Below are 16,961 nucleotides of genomic sequence, written 5' to 3'. Positions count from 1 at the left end.
TAATACATTTCTAAAATAATGTGTATAAATGGAAACACAAATTCTCCCTGGCTTATAGTAAAATTTTATATTCTTTATTTATGATTATGCCCCAACTGGATAGCCTTTCTACTTGTATTCTTAGTTTCTCCATATTTCTACACCATTCAGAACCATTTACTCACCCAAAGAGTTAAAATATTAAATGGGCTAGAATGATATTTAAATGAAGATAGAAAAATATGCCTATAAAAGTTTAAAAATACTCTTACATTCAAATAAACATCTATGATTTTTTTAAATTGCACTATCTGAAGTGTGATATCATTGTACACAACTCCTTAAGTTTCAATAATTTAACATTTCCGATCATTTCTCATGTGGAAGGCAAGTCTCCTTCAAACTTCATGATCCCCTGTGCATTCTCAACATTTAATAACTTAAACAAAACTATCTTTATGTATGAACTAAGACTAAATTGTACACCATTAATATGTCCTTACTGGCTTTTTCATAAAAGGAATGGTTTCCTGGCCCTGTGTGTGTGTGTGTGTGTGTGTGTGTCTCTATGTCTGCATATTCAATATTCTCTAATAAATACTATAGTCTGAACTGACAACAAAGATGTTCATTGCAGCTTTATTTACAATATTAAAAAATTAAAAAAAACAATAGTAAAAAATGCTAACAACAAACATTATCGACACTGGAAATATGGTTAAATAAATTATTATTTCCAAAGTAGTTATATGTCATGATATTGTTTTTATAATGTAGTAAAGTAATGAAGTAAAAGATATTAGTGTATCCACAGATATGTCAAAATGCATTTTAAAAAACTGAAGGGAAATATTCCAAATGTTGACAGTATTCGCCTCTTGGAGATGGAATTATAAAAATTTTTTTTTTATTTTTGTAAATGACTATTTACACATAGACTACCAAGGGAAAATAATTGTAATGTTTACTAACCACAGGCAAAATTTACAAAATATAAATAAATAATCAAGGACTTCTGAATTGAGTGTAGTTGAATATACTAATAAAAACCTTATGAAAAGGGGCACCTGGGTAGCTCAGATGGTTAAGCATCTGCCTTCAGCTCAGGTCATGATCCCCAGGTCCTGGGATCAAGCCCCACATCAGGCTCCCAGCTCAGCAGGGAGTCTGCTTCTCCCTCTCCCTCTGCCTGTCCCACTGCTTGTGCTCTCTCTCTCTGTCTCTCTATCAAATGAATAAATAAAATCTTGAAAAATAAAAAAAATTTTTAAAAACCTTATGAGTGAATGACTATAAGGACCTAAAATAACTTTCAAATTAAAATACTACAATGAGAATTAAAACTTCAGAATGAGCATCAAGTTAAAAATCAGTTAAGTTTCCTACACCACACCTCCAGGAGGTATATTTTGAGGAACAAGTAAAAGAGGAAAAAGGAATTCAAAGTGGAGAAAAGACAGGACAAAAAAGAGACTAAACACAGAGGAAAGTAAGTCAGATCTTTAAAGCAGTAATGTCAGTTTGCTCTTTTTTTTCTGCTTCTATACTATTCATAAGCAAAACATATTCTCATCACCTCTCTCATTATCTGGAATGATTCTTGGAGTGGATGGTCATAATGCTGGGGAAACGTGTGTAAGATTTCAAAAAGTATCCCAGATCAAGGCTGCAATTATGACAAGTTCTCCAAACTGGAGTGATAGGCTCTACCTCTCCAAATTTAGTAACGATTTTGGCTAGGGAATTTATGGCTTGAGGTAGAGTTCATATAAGAAGAGTTTTAAGAAACTAATTTGTTTCACTGATGCCTTATCTTCTCAGAATAAATATCACTGATATCACTTCATCAAGAGAGTCTCTTATTCCTAACCTAGGATAAGAACAGGCCCCAGGTATGTACTTCTACCATTACAACATACACCATTCTTACTCCTCTACTCAATATCAGTGATCAATTAGATTTTAGGCTGTAAGAGGTAAAGAATAAAGGCAGTTAAAAGGTTACCTATGAAGATAACAGTGGGGAGAGCTTTCAGGCAGTGAAACCAAGCACAAAGACTTTGACGTTGAAGAATACCTGGATGTTCAAGGGAAAAAACAGAATTAAGTGTGGCTGCAATGGAGAGATTAAGGAGAAGGAAGAGAAGGCAAAGATGAGATCAGAGAGGTGATGCAGAGTCAGATCATGTACAGTCTCCTAGGTTGTAGCAAGAACTTGGGTTTTTACTTTTATGAGGCAGGAAACCACTGGAGAGAGCTGAAGAAAGGAAGGATTTAATTTGACTTGCTAAGTTGTAGCCAGAACATCCAGGCATCTGTGTTGAGAATGGACTCAAAGGGGATAAAGTCAGGAGCAGAGAAACAAAGTGGGAAACTACTGCAGTAGTCCATGTAATACATGATAGTGGTTTGGACAGAATGGTGACAGCACGGATGGCAAAAGTAGCAGAATTTCAAGCATGTATTGAAGGTAGAGTGCACAAGAGTTTAGTTTTGAAGATGTAAAGTCTGAGATGCCTACGGGGCATCCAAGTTAAGCAATGTTAAGGAGACAATTACGTATACTCTTTCCTAAAGTTCAGGGAAGGGATCCAGAGTAGATAACCCAATTTGAGGGACAGTTTTGATTCTGAAAGCCTAGGTGACTGGATAAAATTACCTACGGTGTGAGTTTAAACACGGGGGGGAAAAAGACATCCTAAGATTTGGGCCTGAGACATTATAACATTGAGGTGACATGGAGAACAGCTAGAACTGAAGGAAGAAAGCGACACAGCTGCAGGTGCCCACAAGCCAGGAGGGAAAAAAAAAGAAGGTATTTCAAGGCAAGGAGAGTCATCAACTGAGACACACATTGCTGATAAGTTAAATAAGATCAAGATTGATATAAGATCATTGAACTGAGTGATGTGGAGGTCACCGGTAATTCCGAAGAGAAATATTAGCAGAGGGAAAGGGACAAACATTTGACTGGAGCTGGTTCAAGAGAGAAAAGGAGAAGTGAACTTTGAGACAACTTAAGTCTTTCAAGGAATACTGCTGGGAAAGAAAAGAAGGAGAAGGAAGGGAAGAAAAGGAATATAGTGAGGTCAATACATGTTTTTTGTCGTGTGTTTTGTTCTTTCCCCCAAATCAGCCTATTTGTACGTGGTAAGGAATGGTCCATCAGGGGGAAAAATGATGCTAGAGAAGAGAGGGGAAACATCTTCTGTGGACAAGTTTATAAGAACAAAAAGTTGGAGAGGGAGACCTTAATAATCATCAAACTAGACTGTAAATCCACACTATATATCCTCATACTGGAGGACAAAGAGGAGCAGAAGGAGAGCCAGAGCTCCATGGATTGTCAAAAAAAAATTCAAGGCATATTACTTGAAAAAATGACATTAAAGAACAATAAGTATAGTATAAGTTAATAAATATTAAAATTATAATATGACTAGATTTGTGGTATGTGTGTACGTATATACACACAAAATATCTAATGCATGAAAATCTGGAAGGACTACTCAAACGATTACCCCTGGGGAGAGGATGAAATGAGTTGGGGTGAGTGGAAGGGTATTCGAATCTGTTAGACTAGCACTATCAGGACTTCTACAGTATTATTTCAATATCTTATAATAATGTATTCTTGTAATGTTTGTGTATTTAACAAAGAAGATAACTTAAAAATATTCTGTTCTTCTAGAGAAACTCTCGGATACATTCAAATACTAAGAGTGGTTACTGCTGGGGCAAGGGCTTCAGGGAGGAGTGCAGAAGACAATTTTTTTGTTTCATACACTTCTGTGTTATTTGAAAGTTTATCACAAGCGTGCAGTACTTTGGTAACAATTATTTAATTAAAAATGTTTAAGTATTCAGTTGTTTGAAATTATGTAGAATCTGTAAAAGTTTTCAGGCAGGTTATAAAAGAGATGATTGCTCTGCAGAGGTCGCTAAGGAAAAATCAATGAAAAAACAGAATTAAGGCTGAAACATTTTGTCTCAAATTTTTAGTTAAGCAACTAAAAGAATTTCTTAGAACACAAGACTGAAAAATGAAACAGCAAAGGAAACACTATTTTTTTCTTCCTCTTTACCAAGTTCTTTCTTGCTGAGAGTAGAAACAGAAAAAGAATTATTAGCACATAAAAGAGTTATGAGACTTATTACCAAGCAACTTTAAAGACATTATTTGAATATAAATTGCCATAGGTGGGGACTTTCAAGCAAAAATTGAGAGAGAAATGTTTGAGGTAAATATACAAGTGAAAAACATGAAAAAAATTAAAGTTACTAATAATATCCAATTTTTCAAGTCATTTTAGCAGTGGAGCCTGGTTTAGAAGCAAAAGCGTAATGGGCAATCCTACCATACGAAACAAAAAGGTGAAGCTGCTCTCTTCGAAGTGGAGAGAACAGGCACTACTACCCTTTCACCTGATATCACCCACATCTTGAGGGCAACTCGAGGAATACAGAATACAGAGTGAAAACCTCTGTTCCAAAGCATTATTTAAAACTACGTGTTTAGGGGTGCCTGAGTGGTGCAGTCGGTTGAGTGTCCCACTCTTAATTTTGGCTCAGGTCATGATCTCACGGCTATGGGATCCGACCCCACGTGGAGCTCTAAGCTCAGTGGAAAGTCTGCTTATCTCCCTCTCCTGCTGCCCCTCCTCCCCCACTCTCTCACTCTCTCAAATAAGTAAGTAAATCTTTAAAAATATATGTGTTTAAAGTTTACTTAATAGTTATTTACTATTATTACTAACAAAAATGTTAATTATAGATATTGGATTTTCATGGTCCTTTTTTAGGAGAAGAGTAAGTTAAATAGAAAAAACAACACAGATTGCACTATTTAACCACTTCCAAGCCTTGGCTGCCTCAACTATTATAAGGGAAGAAAATCAATCTTCTAAGATTGACTATACAGAAACTAAATTATTTCTATAAATAACTTGGTACACTACACAAAACATAAAGAATTCAATGAAAGTGGTTTCTTTTTAATTACTAGCCATAATTATTGTTGCTGAGTCAGTCAGCCTACCTAAATAGCTGGGTAAGCCTTCTTGAGAGGTTCCTAAAACAACTGTAAAGTAAAATGACTACTTAAAAGAAACACAAAATAAACAAAAATCCTTGGAAAATATGATCCTGAAGACCTCATCAGCATACCCATCTGTGTGTGTGCAAATTGGCCAATAAAATAATGCATAAATTCTATAATGAAAAACTGCTTTAGGTCATAAACTAGAATCATAATTGATGAATAATTTCTCATAATAGAAGGCTGAGTAATTCCATTCCCCAAGTTCTTCCTGGTTTGGGGGCTACACCCAGGGTATGTTTTATAGTAGATATCAAAATTCCAATTTATAAACACAATATCCTATAGAGTAAATTTGCATCTATATTTTAAATATTTCAGCTTTAATGGCCATAAAGAAAAGTCACAAAATTTCCAATATTACCAGGTTGAGTTATATTTCATTTTTAATTTTGAAGAACCATATAAAGGGGAATAATAAGGAAATGCTGAAATTGAAAAATATTGAATTCTATATATTTTTTAGAAGTTCATACATATAAATTTACATTTTTATGACAGAATAAAAGCATACTTTTTGATATGATATACTTTCGGCCGTGTGAACATCTTCCTGGTTCCTCAGGACTTTCTGCGTGTCCATATTCAGAACCTGGAGCTGCTGGATCAGCTCTGCCTGCTGTGCTGTGTGCGCACTGTTCTGCTTGTAAAGGTTCTGCAGCTCCTGCAGCTCCTTCCTATGCAAAACAAGCAATCAATAGAGAAAAGCAGGAATAAAGATCATCTCAGCTAAATAACTGTGTTCATCGAAGGTTAGAGATCAACTTCCAGTTTTTTCATCTATTGTTTTTTACCGCAGGTGAACATATTAATAAAAGAAATAACATATAAAGTATTTAATATTTATCACATACACCTACAAAGTATTGATAGAATGACTCTGACTTTCAAAGCCAAATACTTACCCATTTTTTTTATAACTTGATAGTATTAAAACCTTGGATATACAGACATTGTACCACCTACTTATTGAAAGTAAGTTACACTTCAGCTCCGAGAACTGCTAAGTACTGATGCCAACAACAGTTATCAGTTTTGAATAGTGGGTAAGTCGACCTTTCACAGTACACTATACAGAACTTTAAATGTATTCAAAGGAATCCCAAAAGGCAAGTTAAGTTTCCAAACCAGAGTTCCTGAAAGCACCACTGGTTTGCAACCTCCGGGGTTTGGGCTGGGATTCCTGTGACTCTTTTAATCCAGATTGAAGAAAAGATAGGGGGGATAAAAGCCAAAAGGAAGGAGAGCAACATGAGGAGAACACCATTCCTTCTAACCCATCCGGGGTGCAACTGGTAAGGAGGAGGACAAACGAACTGGGGTGTGAGTAATGACAGCACTAAGGGTCTGGGAGAACCTCCCTTCTGGGACAGAGGTTTCCAGAGTTCTGTGGTAGTGAATCCTCTGTGATATACATCATATAAAACTGGAGCATATTGTGTATGTTCACTTAGAAGAGAAAATTATTTATAGAGATAAATTTCACAGAAATACACTTTATAATATGTATTCTGGAGACTGTATTTTTAATGGAACTTTTTAAACCTCTAACTTCAAACTGATAATTCATTCTCATAAGTCTTAAAAGAAGGAACAAAAGAGATATGCTAATGGTTGTTGAAGATGGATGAAGATTAATATGGGAGAAATGCTCTGCTTTCTATACGCTTAGAATGTTGTTTTCCAAATAGAACAACAACCCCTGCACCCACAGAGATACCCGAACATACTCCAGCTGTCTCAGTCCTTTCTGACCACTATAACAAAACAGCATACCCTGGGTAGTTTACAAACAACAGAAATTGGTTTCTCCTAGTTCTAGGGTCTGGAAGTCAGAGATCAGAGTGCCAAGTAAGAGCCCTCTTCTTAGTAGTAGACTTCTTGCGGTATCTTCACATGGTAGACGACATTAGGGAGCTCTGGGAGGTCTCTTTTACAAGAACACTAACCCCATTCATGAGGGCTCTATCCTCATGACCTAAACACCTCCCAAAGGCCCCTTCCTAACGCCATTACATTATATATTAGGATTTCAACATATTAATTTTGGGTGGATACAAATATTTGGACTATAGCATCATCTTTCTGTAACTATTTGAAAAAAACGAAAATTTGAAGTAACAGCCCAAAAACGGGAGAGGAGAAAAAACAGAATCAATAATGGCACAATGCCTGCATGAGATGTAATGCTCACAAGAGAAGGGGAGAGGAGACCAACAGTAATAATGCTTGCTGAATACTTCCACTTTTCAAGAATAACATTGGTAAAAATTATCAAAGAAGATAGGCTAAAATTCTATCAGAGTATTTAGTCAAAATATATGTTAGCCAGGAGACCTAAGTAAATGTTGCATTTAGAATGGGGACATGATGAGGATAAAAAAAATACAATTTTTCAGTGCAATGTGAAACAAAGCAAATTTACTTCTCTTCCAATGCTAGAAGACATTTGTTATTTCTTAAAGAGAAGATCAGTATTTGGGTTGCATTTAAGGGTCATGTGGAACAAAATATATGTATCTTTAATCAGAAAAAAATATATATTCAAGGCGCGCCTGGATTGCTCAGTCTGTTAAGCATCTGCTTAGGCTCAGTCATGATCTCATCAAGCCCCGCAATGGGCTCCCTGCTTCTGGGGAGTCTTCTTCTCCCTCTGCTCCTACCCCCACCCCGCTCATGCTCTCTCTCACTCTCTCTCCCTCCCTCATATAAATGAATAAAATATTTAAAAAGAAAAGAAAAATACATACTCAAGAGTAAGGAAACACTCATACTATGAGGCACCTGAGGATGAAAAATCACCTAAGGGACCAGCATATCCCTGTTTCTCATCTCATGCTATGTCCTGGGCATACTCCCAGTAAGCGGAGTGGAAGCATCACCTTACACTATTGAGATAAGTTTCTTCCTCTGTGCTTCCCCACACCACCTTCTGAAAAGTAGATGAGATCAATGTACACCAATGTTGCAAATATGAAACGTGGAACTCGACTGGTGTCAAAGTAAGCAACAAACAAATCTTACAAAAGGCATACCTCTGGACCACTAGTAAATACTGAATTTGTCTAGATCTTTCCTTATCTGAAAACGAGTAAAGAAAAACAAACTGGACTTACTAAAAGGAGGAGTACTAAGAATTAAGAAAAAAGAAATTTTATTGTACATACTCAGAGGAAAAGTATACCTCTAAGAAGTTACTGAAGGAATTAGAAGGAAGGTCTAGAAAAAGTATGAAAAAGAAACCATCACACCTCTCTGAATTATCAACGGAAAGACAAGATGTGAAGATGATCTTAATAAAGTCTCTGTGAAGGGAGGGGCTTTTTTGTTCACCGCTATAAACAGTGCACCTAAGACAGTTCCTGTCCCATCTTGTATTTGTTAGTGTAGTAGACACATCTTATGCTTATGTTCAGATTCAGCCCACACCTGCCTCTTCGAATCTCATTCCCTTGCTCTGTCTCAGCTTACTAACTACCACCTCCACCTATGAAATGTATACAGCTCATCTGAATCCATTGTTTAAAGTCAACCAGCTGCATTCCTAGCATGTTTGTGCCACTTCCAGGTTAGGATAAATGCGACAACACAGGCATGGTATAAGCGACTTTTACCAATGAAAGACAAAACACAAGAAGAAACCAGATAGATAACTTTTCTCTTTTTCCATCTGATGGATTGCTCTAGAGCATGGTTTCTCTCCCACAGCCTGTCAGGAATCAACCTGAGTAGTAAATTCAGTGGACCTGCTGTCTCTTCATGGCTCACCACGAAGCAGTAGCCAGCACAATAATGCATTTCCTTGAATTACTTTTTATCCTTGCCTGCCTCGTTCTTCTCTTACTCACTTTCCCCTGGAATTGAATCATCCAAGTAAGTAATCAGGACTTAATCCTTCTCTCAGGCTCTGTTTTCTAGGATATATGGGATAAGACAGTTATTAAATGGGTGAAATGAAAAGCATAACATAAAGGAAGATTGTTAAAAAGAAAGGTGCTGTAATAGTATCAAAACACATAATGAGAGCAATTATAAGGAAAATAAAAACTATGGAAAATAAAACTAATTGGTAGGTTCAAACTTGAGAAGTTCCTGTAGGCACAGATGAAAAAGAGTAAAGGAAAAGTGTGGCTTGAACTGAGACAGTGCTGAGATCCAACAATGTCTTCTCCTATCTCAAGAAGAATGTTAAGTTCTGTTAAAAATATTGGATTCCTGAAAGATAAATCCAGTGATCTTTCAGTTATAGTGATGCTATCTAAGGGACAGAGTGGGCCATGGGATAAATTAGGAATATCCCTGTAGAGATCAAGTTTGATACCAGAGACTGACAGAGGGTTTCAAGCACCTTCTCTAAGTTATTTTGCAGTTTAAAAAAATCCTGATGGTTTACAAAAACAGAGATTTACTGCTTGTTCACATTGCAGGTGGCTTTCTAAGCTATCCTAAAAGCAAAGGCAAATCAAGGAATGACTTTTAAAACATCAGGACATGGCATATGTTACTTACATTCTTGTCCCACAGACCAAAATAAATCACATGGCTAAATCTAATGCCAATGGGAGAGAAAGCATACGCTAGCAACAGGGAAGGCCCTGAGATGAATCAAAATAGAGTACAGGAATGAACACGTCAAAAGTAAAAAGTTTAGTGATGAGCACTGAAGCAAAATATAGGACTAATCCTAAATGTCTTTCATCAGTGTGGATATAAATGTTATATACCTTGAGATGCAAAATCAGGGGGAGTTAAAATGGTTGAATGTATGTTCTATTTTCCAAAGTTTATACAGCAGGATGTCAAAACAGAATGAAGATGAAATGTAGTTTAAAAAAAAAAAAGACACTGACCTCCAAAGTTTTTCATGTCATTTCGTTCCTGGCTTTAGAGAGAGAGAGAGGGTTAGTGGTTTTTATAGAGAAAAGATTTAATAATTCCTTCAATTTCACACCAGTGTCTTATTGTTCCATCACATCACCAAAAACTAAAGTCTACTTGTTAAGAGAACATGTTCAATATACTCCCTTTTATCTAAAAAATTCTGCCCACCTAATCTTCAACCTATAAATATAAACTGAGAAAAATCTAGGATTCTCATAAAATTTTGATGGTTGTTACTTCTCCAGAGTTGTATTTTAAGTGTAATACTTTTCCTCTATCTTCTTTGTACTTTGTTGTACTGCATGCATTTATAAATAATTCATATGTATCATTATACCAAATAATTATGTACCTATTTTGTTTGTTATCATAAAAATGTAAACAAAAATAAAGAACAATATTAATTCCATAAGAATTCAATCCAAGGCAAAAAAAATTGCACACAAAAAAGTAAAATTCACAAAAAAACAAAAGAACTGTGAACACTTTACCCATGAAATCATAGCACATCAAACAAGTACAGCAAAAAACTATAAGCAATAAAAGGAAAATCAGTTAGAAACTATATGGGAAATATAGTAACAAAAACATGAAATAGCTAGGATAAATTTAACAACAAATGTCAAAACCCTTTAGAAACTTAAAACATCTTCTAAGGATACAAAGGTACTGAAAGAAATGGAATGGCATACCATCCTCTGGGACAGGATGACTGGTATCATTAAGATGCCAATTCTTCTCAGGTTTACTTATAAATTTGATGCTCTAACTAAATACCAAACAAAAAATAATCAAGTTCACTCTAAAATTTTTGCCAAAAAATTAATAAGCAATGAATGCTGGGAAAGCTCTGAAAAAGAGCAGTAATGGAGAATGCCCCACATGCTCTCCAATGTTCACCACCTCTACCCTACTCTCCAGTACTCTAGTCTAAGAGGCTGACCTCTACAGACTGCAGTACACTGGTCCCTTGTGCTCTGCCTCTGACTCAATGTGATTAGTTGGAGAGCTGGCTGGTGATTAAAGAGGGTTGAAGAGAAAAAAGTCAAGGTATCTCATCTCCTGACTCCCTCTCTGCTGAGCCACAGTTGGCCCTGTCAATGATCCTGTGTCTAAAGATACTTCTAATAGGCAGCCTCTCCCAGGATAGATTTTTTTTTTTTTTACAGAGATCTGGCAATGGCTCCTCTCCTTGCTCCTTCTGGTCTGGGGCTGGTAACGGCTTCCTGTTGTTGATAATCTAAATCTCAATATCTATTTGGAGAGAACTGACATCTTTATCATACGGAGCCTTCTAAACCATATCCCTACACATATTAGTCCCTTTATTTCTGTCAATGTTTTCCAGTTCTCTGTATAAAGGTAATAAGCATCTCCATTATACATACTCTTCATATTTTTACTTATATTGTAAATTGTATTATTTCCATATATTAAGTCCATTTCTTCATTTTTTGCTGGCATAAAAAGTGCAACTGAATTTTATTCACTAACACTGTATCTACCAAGTGTGTTAAACCCACTTATTAATTTGACCAATGTTTCTATAAGTTGAGGTTTCTATGGGAATTAATCATATTATAGGGAAATAACTGGTTCTTTTCCTTTCAATTCTAGTCCTTATGTCTTTAATTTTTATTCTTGCCTTACTACATACTTGCTAATTCTGACCATGTGCTAGACATTAGTTCACAAAACTGTGGATATAATTTGAGGACAGAATTGTTACATCATCTTACAGAAATAATTTACACCTGCGTCTGCTACGTCCCTGGGAACACTAGCAATCCAGGTAATTAATCCAATTTCAGGATTCTGACTTATATGATATTTCTAAACCAGATTATGACTGTACTGTCCTTTTATTTTTTTTAATTTTGTAACAGATTTGCAAGTAATTTCTAAGAAAAAATCCCAACTCATTAACAATAAACCACATCCATGTAATTTAGCCCACCCTCCATGTAATCATAGAATCCTTACCTATTCAGGCAAAAATTTTAGTTAGGAAACTTAATTAGCTAGGACGTTTACACAAGTTTGCAAGTTCTAAGTATATACTCAGATGTTCTATACACATTATAGACATTACCTTATTATGTATGTGCTTATACACTTATTTATACTCTGACTCAGGGTAAAAATCATTTGAGATAGTTCATAACAATGTTGCATATCACAGTGGGTGACATGAACATTCAATAAGTATGCAAATGACTATGAATTCCAAAGAAATAAGCCCATAACGAAATAAAACTAGGTCAACTCTATCATACACCAATAAGGAAAAGTGTATCCAAATAAGAAAGTGCCTAGAATACTTTTCTCACAATTATGGCTTTGTGTGGCTTTTGTACAATATATAGATTCAATAAAATGATACTGGTACATCCTAATCACCACCACCCCCCTCCGAGAAATAAAACTGATGAAGGAAAGGAGACATATAATATACCCAACAGGTAACCCTTAATCAGACAACTCAGGAGAAACACTGCAGATACATCAACTATCACCCTATAATGAGGGTTTGAGTCATGGTCCCCTGCTCCATACTTCCAACTCTGCACTATTTTCTCCTCCTGTATGAGTCCTTATAATCAAGCTCTTAAAATTACACATGATCCATTATTTTACCATTGTGTAAGAAAATGTCCATCTGTGGATATTACTGCCTTATTTACTGCAGCTTATAGCTCTTGTAATACACTAAATTCAAGTACACAAAGGGGAAAGATTAAAGTCATGCACTTAACACTGCATTGCATCCTAGAATATATCCCAGGTTCCATCCAAATCATACCCTAAAAGAGAAAGGTCATCATTGGAATATTTTGTACCATTATAGGTGCTATATTTTGAGAAAAATATTGATGATATAGATGATGATATGGAATGAATTCAGAAATGCAACTGAAAAATAGTACAACACCTATGAAATATACACATGAAAAATTATGAGAAATAATAATTAATGAAAAGATAAAGTTACAAAGATATTATTTGAAGATTATTTGGAAATAATTATTTGAAGATCTATGCTACAGAATACAGATTAGATTGTTTCTGAGATTCTCTAGATAAGTATTCAAGATAAACAGGTGGATATTGTAAAAAAGCAAATTTCAACTCAATATATGAAACAATGTTCAAATTTAAACGACATAAAATGAAAAGAACAGCCTTGAAAAGTACTGAGAAACTTACAAACCAAAAGTATCAAGCAAAGACTAAAAGGCATATTATCTTACTGAGAAGAAGGCAGGAATAAATGATAATTTTAAGATTTCTTACAAACGTATGATTCTATAATTATTTAAAATTACTTTTCTGACTCTATCAAATTATAGGCTTAAAAATTAATTACACCATACATAGATAAGCCAACCAATCTATCATCCTTAATTTTATACTTTTCCTCAACCCTATGATAAGAAGATTTTTAAATTGTGATATAAAATTTTTGCTTAGGTAATAAATTAATATATATATACATTAACTGCTACCTAACCAAAAATTCTGCCCTGACATATCTACAGTTCTTGCAATGTACTAAATATATGTAAAGACATATAAATATGTACTGAATGTAGACATATACAAAAATATATTTACATATCAAGTTTTAACAACACAAATATTATTAATGAATATAATACAACTACATAAAATTTATACATATTACATATATAAATATCTCACATTTGTGTGTGTATATAAATATATGATAGTACCATCAGAGAATGAAATTGTCTTATAGAAGTATATGATAAACTTTGATAGTTTACTTAGTTTAAGTAAAAAATGCACATACATACATGCGTGTATCTGTATGTATGTGTATATGAGTAACATGTATATATGCATGCATATACATTTATACATTTATGATTTATTCTAATACCATTTTCTGATAAAGGTAACTGAAATAAGTTAATAGGTAGTATAAAATATTTCAAAACACTTAGAAACACAAGTTTCTCAAGTAACCCTACTTTGTGAGAAGTGCTACATACAAATTAACCATTTTGGTGTAGAAAGAATATCTCAAAAACTAAAACTATTAAGAACATAATAAAATAAAAAGCCAAAATTGGATTTCTCATATATTGGCTATTAGGATAATAATGAATATTATATAACGCCTGGCTGGTAACTTTTTAGAAGGAAACACTGAGTGAATGCACTGTCCTTATTAAAAATGGAGACAAGACTACTCTTCGAGAATGCTCTTCCCAATCCTGTGAAACCCCTGATTCTCTTAGTTAACTATTCCCAGTTAGTATATATAATTCCAGATAGTTTCAATACACAAACATATGTCCTCATAGAAGACATACTGTTGTCATTTTAGAGTGCTCATAATAAACATATATGTCGTCATTCCGACTAACAAATGACTTTACTATAATGTTAAATTTAAAAAATCAAATATACTTGCCTGACAAGGGTAATATCCATATCTTTCTGGTTAAGTTCAGTCTGTTTATTATTCAACTGTAACGATAGAGCGTTATATTTACTCTGTGATACTTCAATTTCTTTCCTTGCTTCGATTAAATTGTCTTCAAAGGCCTAAAATCAGAAGACTTACATCACAATCAAATATGATAAATATAAAATAAATATAAAGGAAGTATATTATATTTAACTAATCTACAAAATGGCAGTAAAAAATTGGTAGTGCTTTTAATTTTTTGTTTTCACTTAACTAAAAAATTTTAGTACAAACGGTAACTTTAATACCAGTCACAGTTTACTTTTTTCAGAAAATGAAAAAGTATCATATCATAGCTTCCTGGTACAAAAGCTAAGAATTTGAAGCAATTAAATGTGAAAATCTATGTAGAAATGCACTTATTGAAATTACAATATAGAAATTATTGTACAATGAAAAAGCTATTAATTACATGAATAAAAAATGAGTTCATTTACTTAAATAGCAGTTGGGACAAACAGCAGATATTTCATAATTTCCTCTATTTTAGATGTATACACATAGCTACACTAGGGGAAAAAAGGACAGTATTGCAAAAATATCAACATAATTTTATAATATTTGAGATTCAGATAATGCTCAGTTCCCCTGATTGTGATGAAATTTTTCCTCAAGTTTTTAGGTTAGCTTTTTCCTCCAGATAATTGTTTATTTGTTTTAAAACTCTTCAAAATTAATGTTAGTTTCTAAAGCTATATTTTTCCAAAATATATTATAAGACTAGTTTTGATAATTTTCATAAAGTATTGAATAAATATAATATCTAAAAATAGAGTATACCCACATAAATGCTATACATTCATTATTTGCAGAAGTGAGCACTAGGTTTTATATCAAGCACGACTTTACTCTAGCCATGATCTCATACTTCATATATTATCCTATAGCAGCTACAGTAATAGTTTGAAGATAAAAATACTGGCTTCAGCTAAGAAAGCACTCTGAGTACTTCTTAAATTTCCATTTATTACACAGAGCAATGACAGGAAAAGAGAGAAGGAGGGGCGCCTGAGTGCCTCAATTGGTTAAACAACCGACTCTTGATTTCAGCGCAGGTCATGATCTCAGGGTTGTTGGATCCATCCCCACATTCAGCTCCGTGCTCAGTGGAGTGTCTGCTTAAGATTCTCTCTTCTCCCTGTCCCCCTACCCCTCCCCTCACTCATGCACACACACTTGTGCAAGTGCACTCTCTCTCTCTCTAATAAATAAATAAATCTTTAAAAAAGAGAGACAGAAGGAAAAAAGAAAGAGTATTGGCATGGATATGAGAAAGCTGAAACTCTTGCAAACTGTTGGTGGGACTATAAATGATGTAACCTCTATGGAGGGGTGGTTAACTGTTCAAAACATTAAAAATGTAACTACTAGTGGCACCTGAGTGCCTCAGTCCTCAGTTGGTTAACTGACTGATTTCGGCTCAGGTCATGATCTCAGGGTCCTGGGACTGAACCCCATGTTGGGCCATACACTCAGTGGGGAGTCTGCTTGTTCCTCTCCCATGCCCCTCCCCCCACTTGTGCTCTCTGTCTCTCTACCAAATAAATAAATAAAATCTTTTTAAAAATTTTAAAAATTAAAATAAATGTAACTACCATATAATCCAGCAATCTCACTTCCTGATATATATTCGAAAGAATGGGGAGCAGGGTCTTGAAGAGACACTTGCACACCCATGTTCATACCAGCACTGTTCATAATAGCTTAGAGGTACATCACCCATAAGTTGGATGAATAAATTAAAAATGGGGTCTATACAAAAAAAAAACAATGAAGTCTTAAAAAGAAAGGAGATCCTGTCACATGCTACAACATGGATGAACCTTGAGGACACTATACTAAAATAAATAAACCAGTCACTATTACTATATGATTCCACTTGTATGAGGCATCTAAAGTAGTCAAATTCATGGATACAAAAAACTAGAATTGTAGGTACCAAGGATTGGGTGAAAAAGGGGAAAAATAAGGAATATTAAAGAGCAGAGACATGCAGTTTCTACAAGTCAAAAAAGTTCTAGTATATCTTTCACAGCAATGAACTATACACTTAAAATATTATAGTCATAAATTTTATGTTATGTGGTTTTTACCACAATTTTTTTAAAAGGAAGGGAATTTTGGGGTGCCTGGGTGGCATATGACTCTTGATTTTGGCTCAGGTCATGATCTTAGTGTTGTGAGATTGAGCCCAACGTGTGGAGCCTGCTTGAGATTCTCTCTCCCTCTTCCTTTGGCCTTCCCCCCAACTTATGTGCTCTCTCTCTCTCTCTGCAAAAAAAAAGAAAATTAAATACATAAATAAATAAAAAGGAAGGAAATTTTGACATATGCAACACATGGATGGAACTTGAGATCACCGTGTAAAGCAAAATAAGCCAGTTTCAAAAACTAAAAGTACTGTATGATTCCATTTACATGAGATATCTAGAGTAGCCAAACTCATAAAAACATAAAGTAGAATGGTAGATGCCAGGGAGGGAAAGTGAGAGAGTTGTTTAATGA

The 16,961-nt window shown here is 34.6% G+C and overlaps 1 protein-coding gene across 3 annotated transcripts in view; it reads right to left on the bottom strand.

Moving 5' to 3' along the window:
• Positions 1-16,961, bottom strand: part of CNTLN (centlein) — a 285,688-nt gene that overhangs the window by 167,260 nt on the left and 101,467 nt on the right. For 2 of the 3 annotated variants that reach the window (XM_040631460.1, XM_040631461.1), the window contains exons 6-7: positions 14,400-14,533; positions 5,592-5,754 (exon numbers count right to left, since the gene is read on the bottom strand). In XM_040631460.1, coding sequence (XP_040487394.1) covers positions 5,592-5,754; positions 14,400-14,533 — 297 coding nt within the window. The remainder of the gene's footprint in view (positions 1-5,591; positions 5,755-14,399; positions 14,534-16,961) is intronic. The other variant, XM_040631462.1, reaches the window with a different exon arrangement.

The sequence above is a fragment of the Ursus maritimus genome, unplaced genomic scaffold (genome assembly GCF_017311325.1).
Source record: "Ursus maritimus isolate PB19 unplaced genomic scaffold, ASM1731132v1 scaffold_17, whole genome shotgun sequence".
NCBI lineage: Eukaryota > Metazoa > Chordata > Mammalia > Carnivora > Ursidae > Ursus > Ursus maritimus.
The sequence above is the reverse complement of the archived record's forward strand: the minus strand, read 5'-3'. Positions and strand labels throughout refer to the sequence as shown.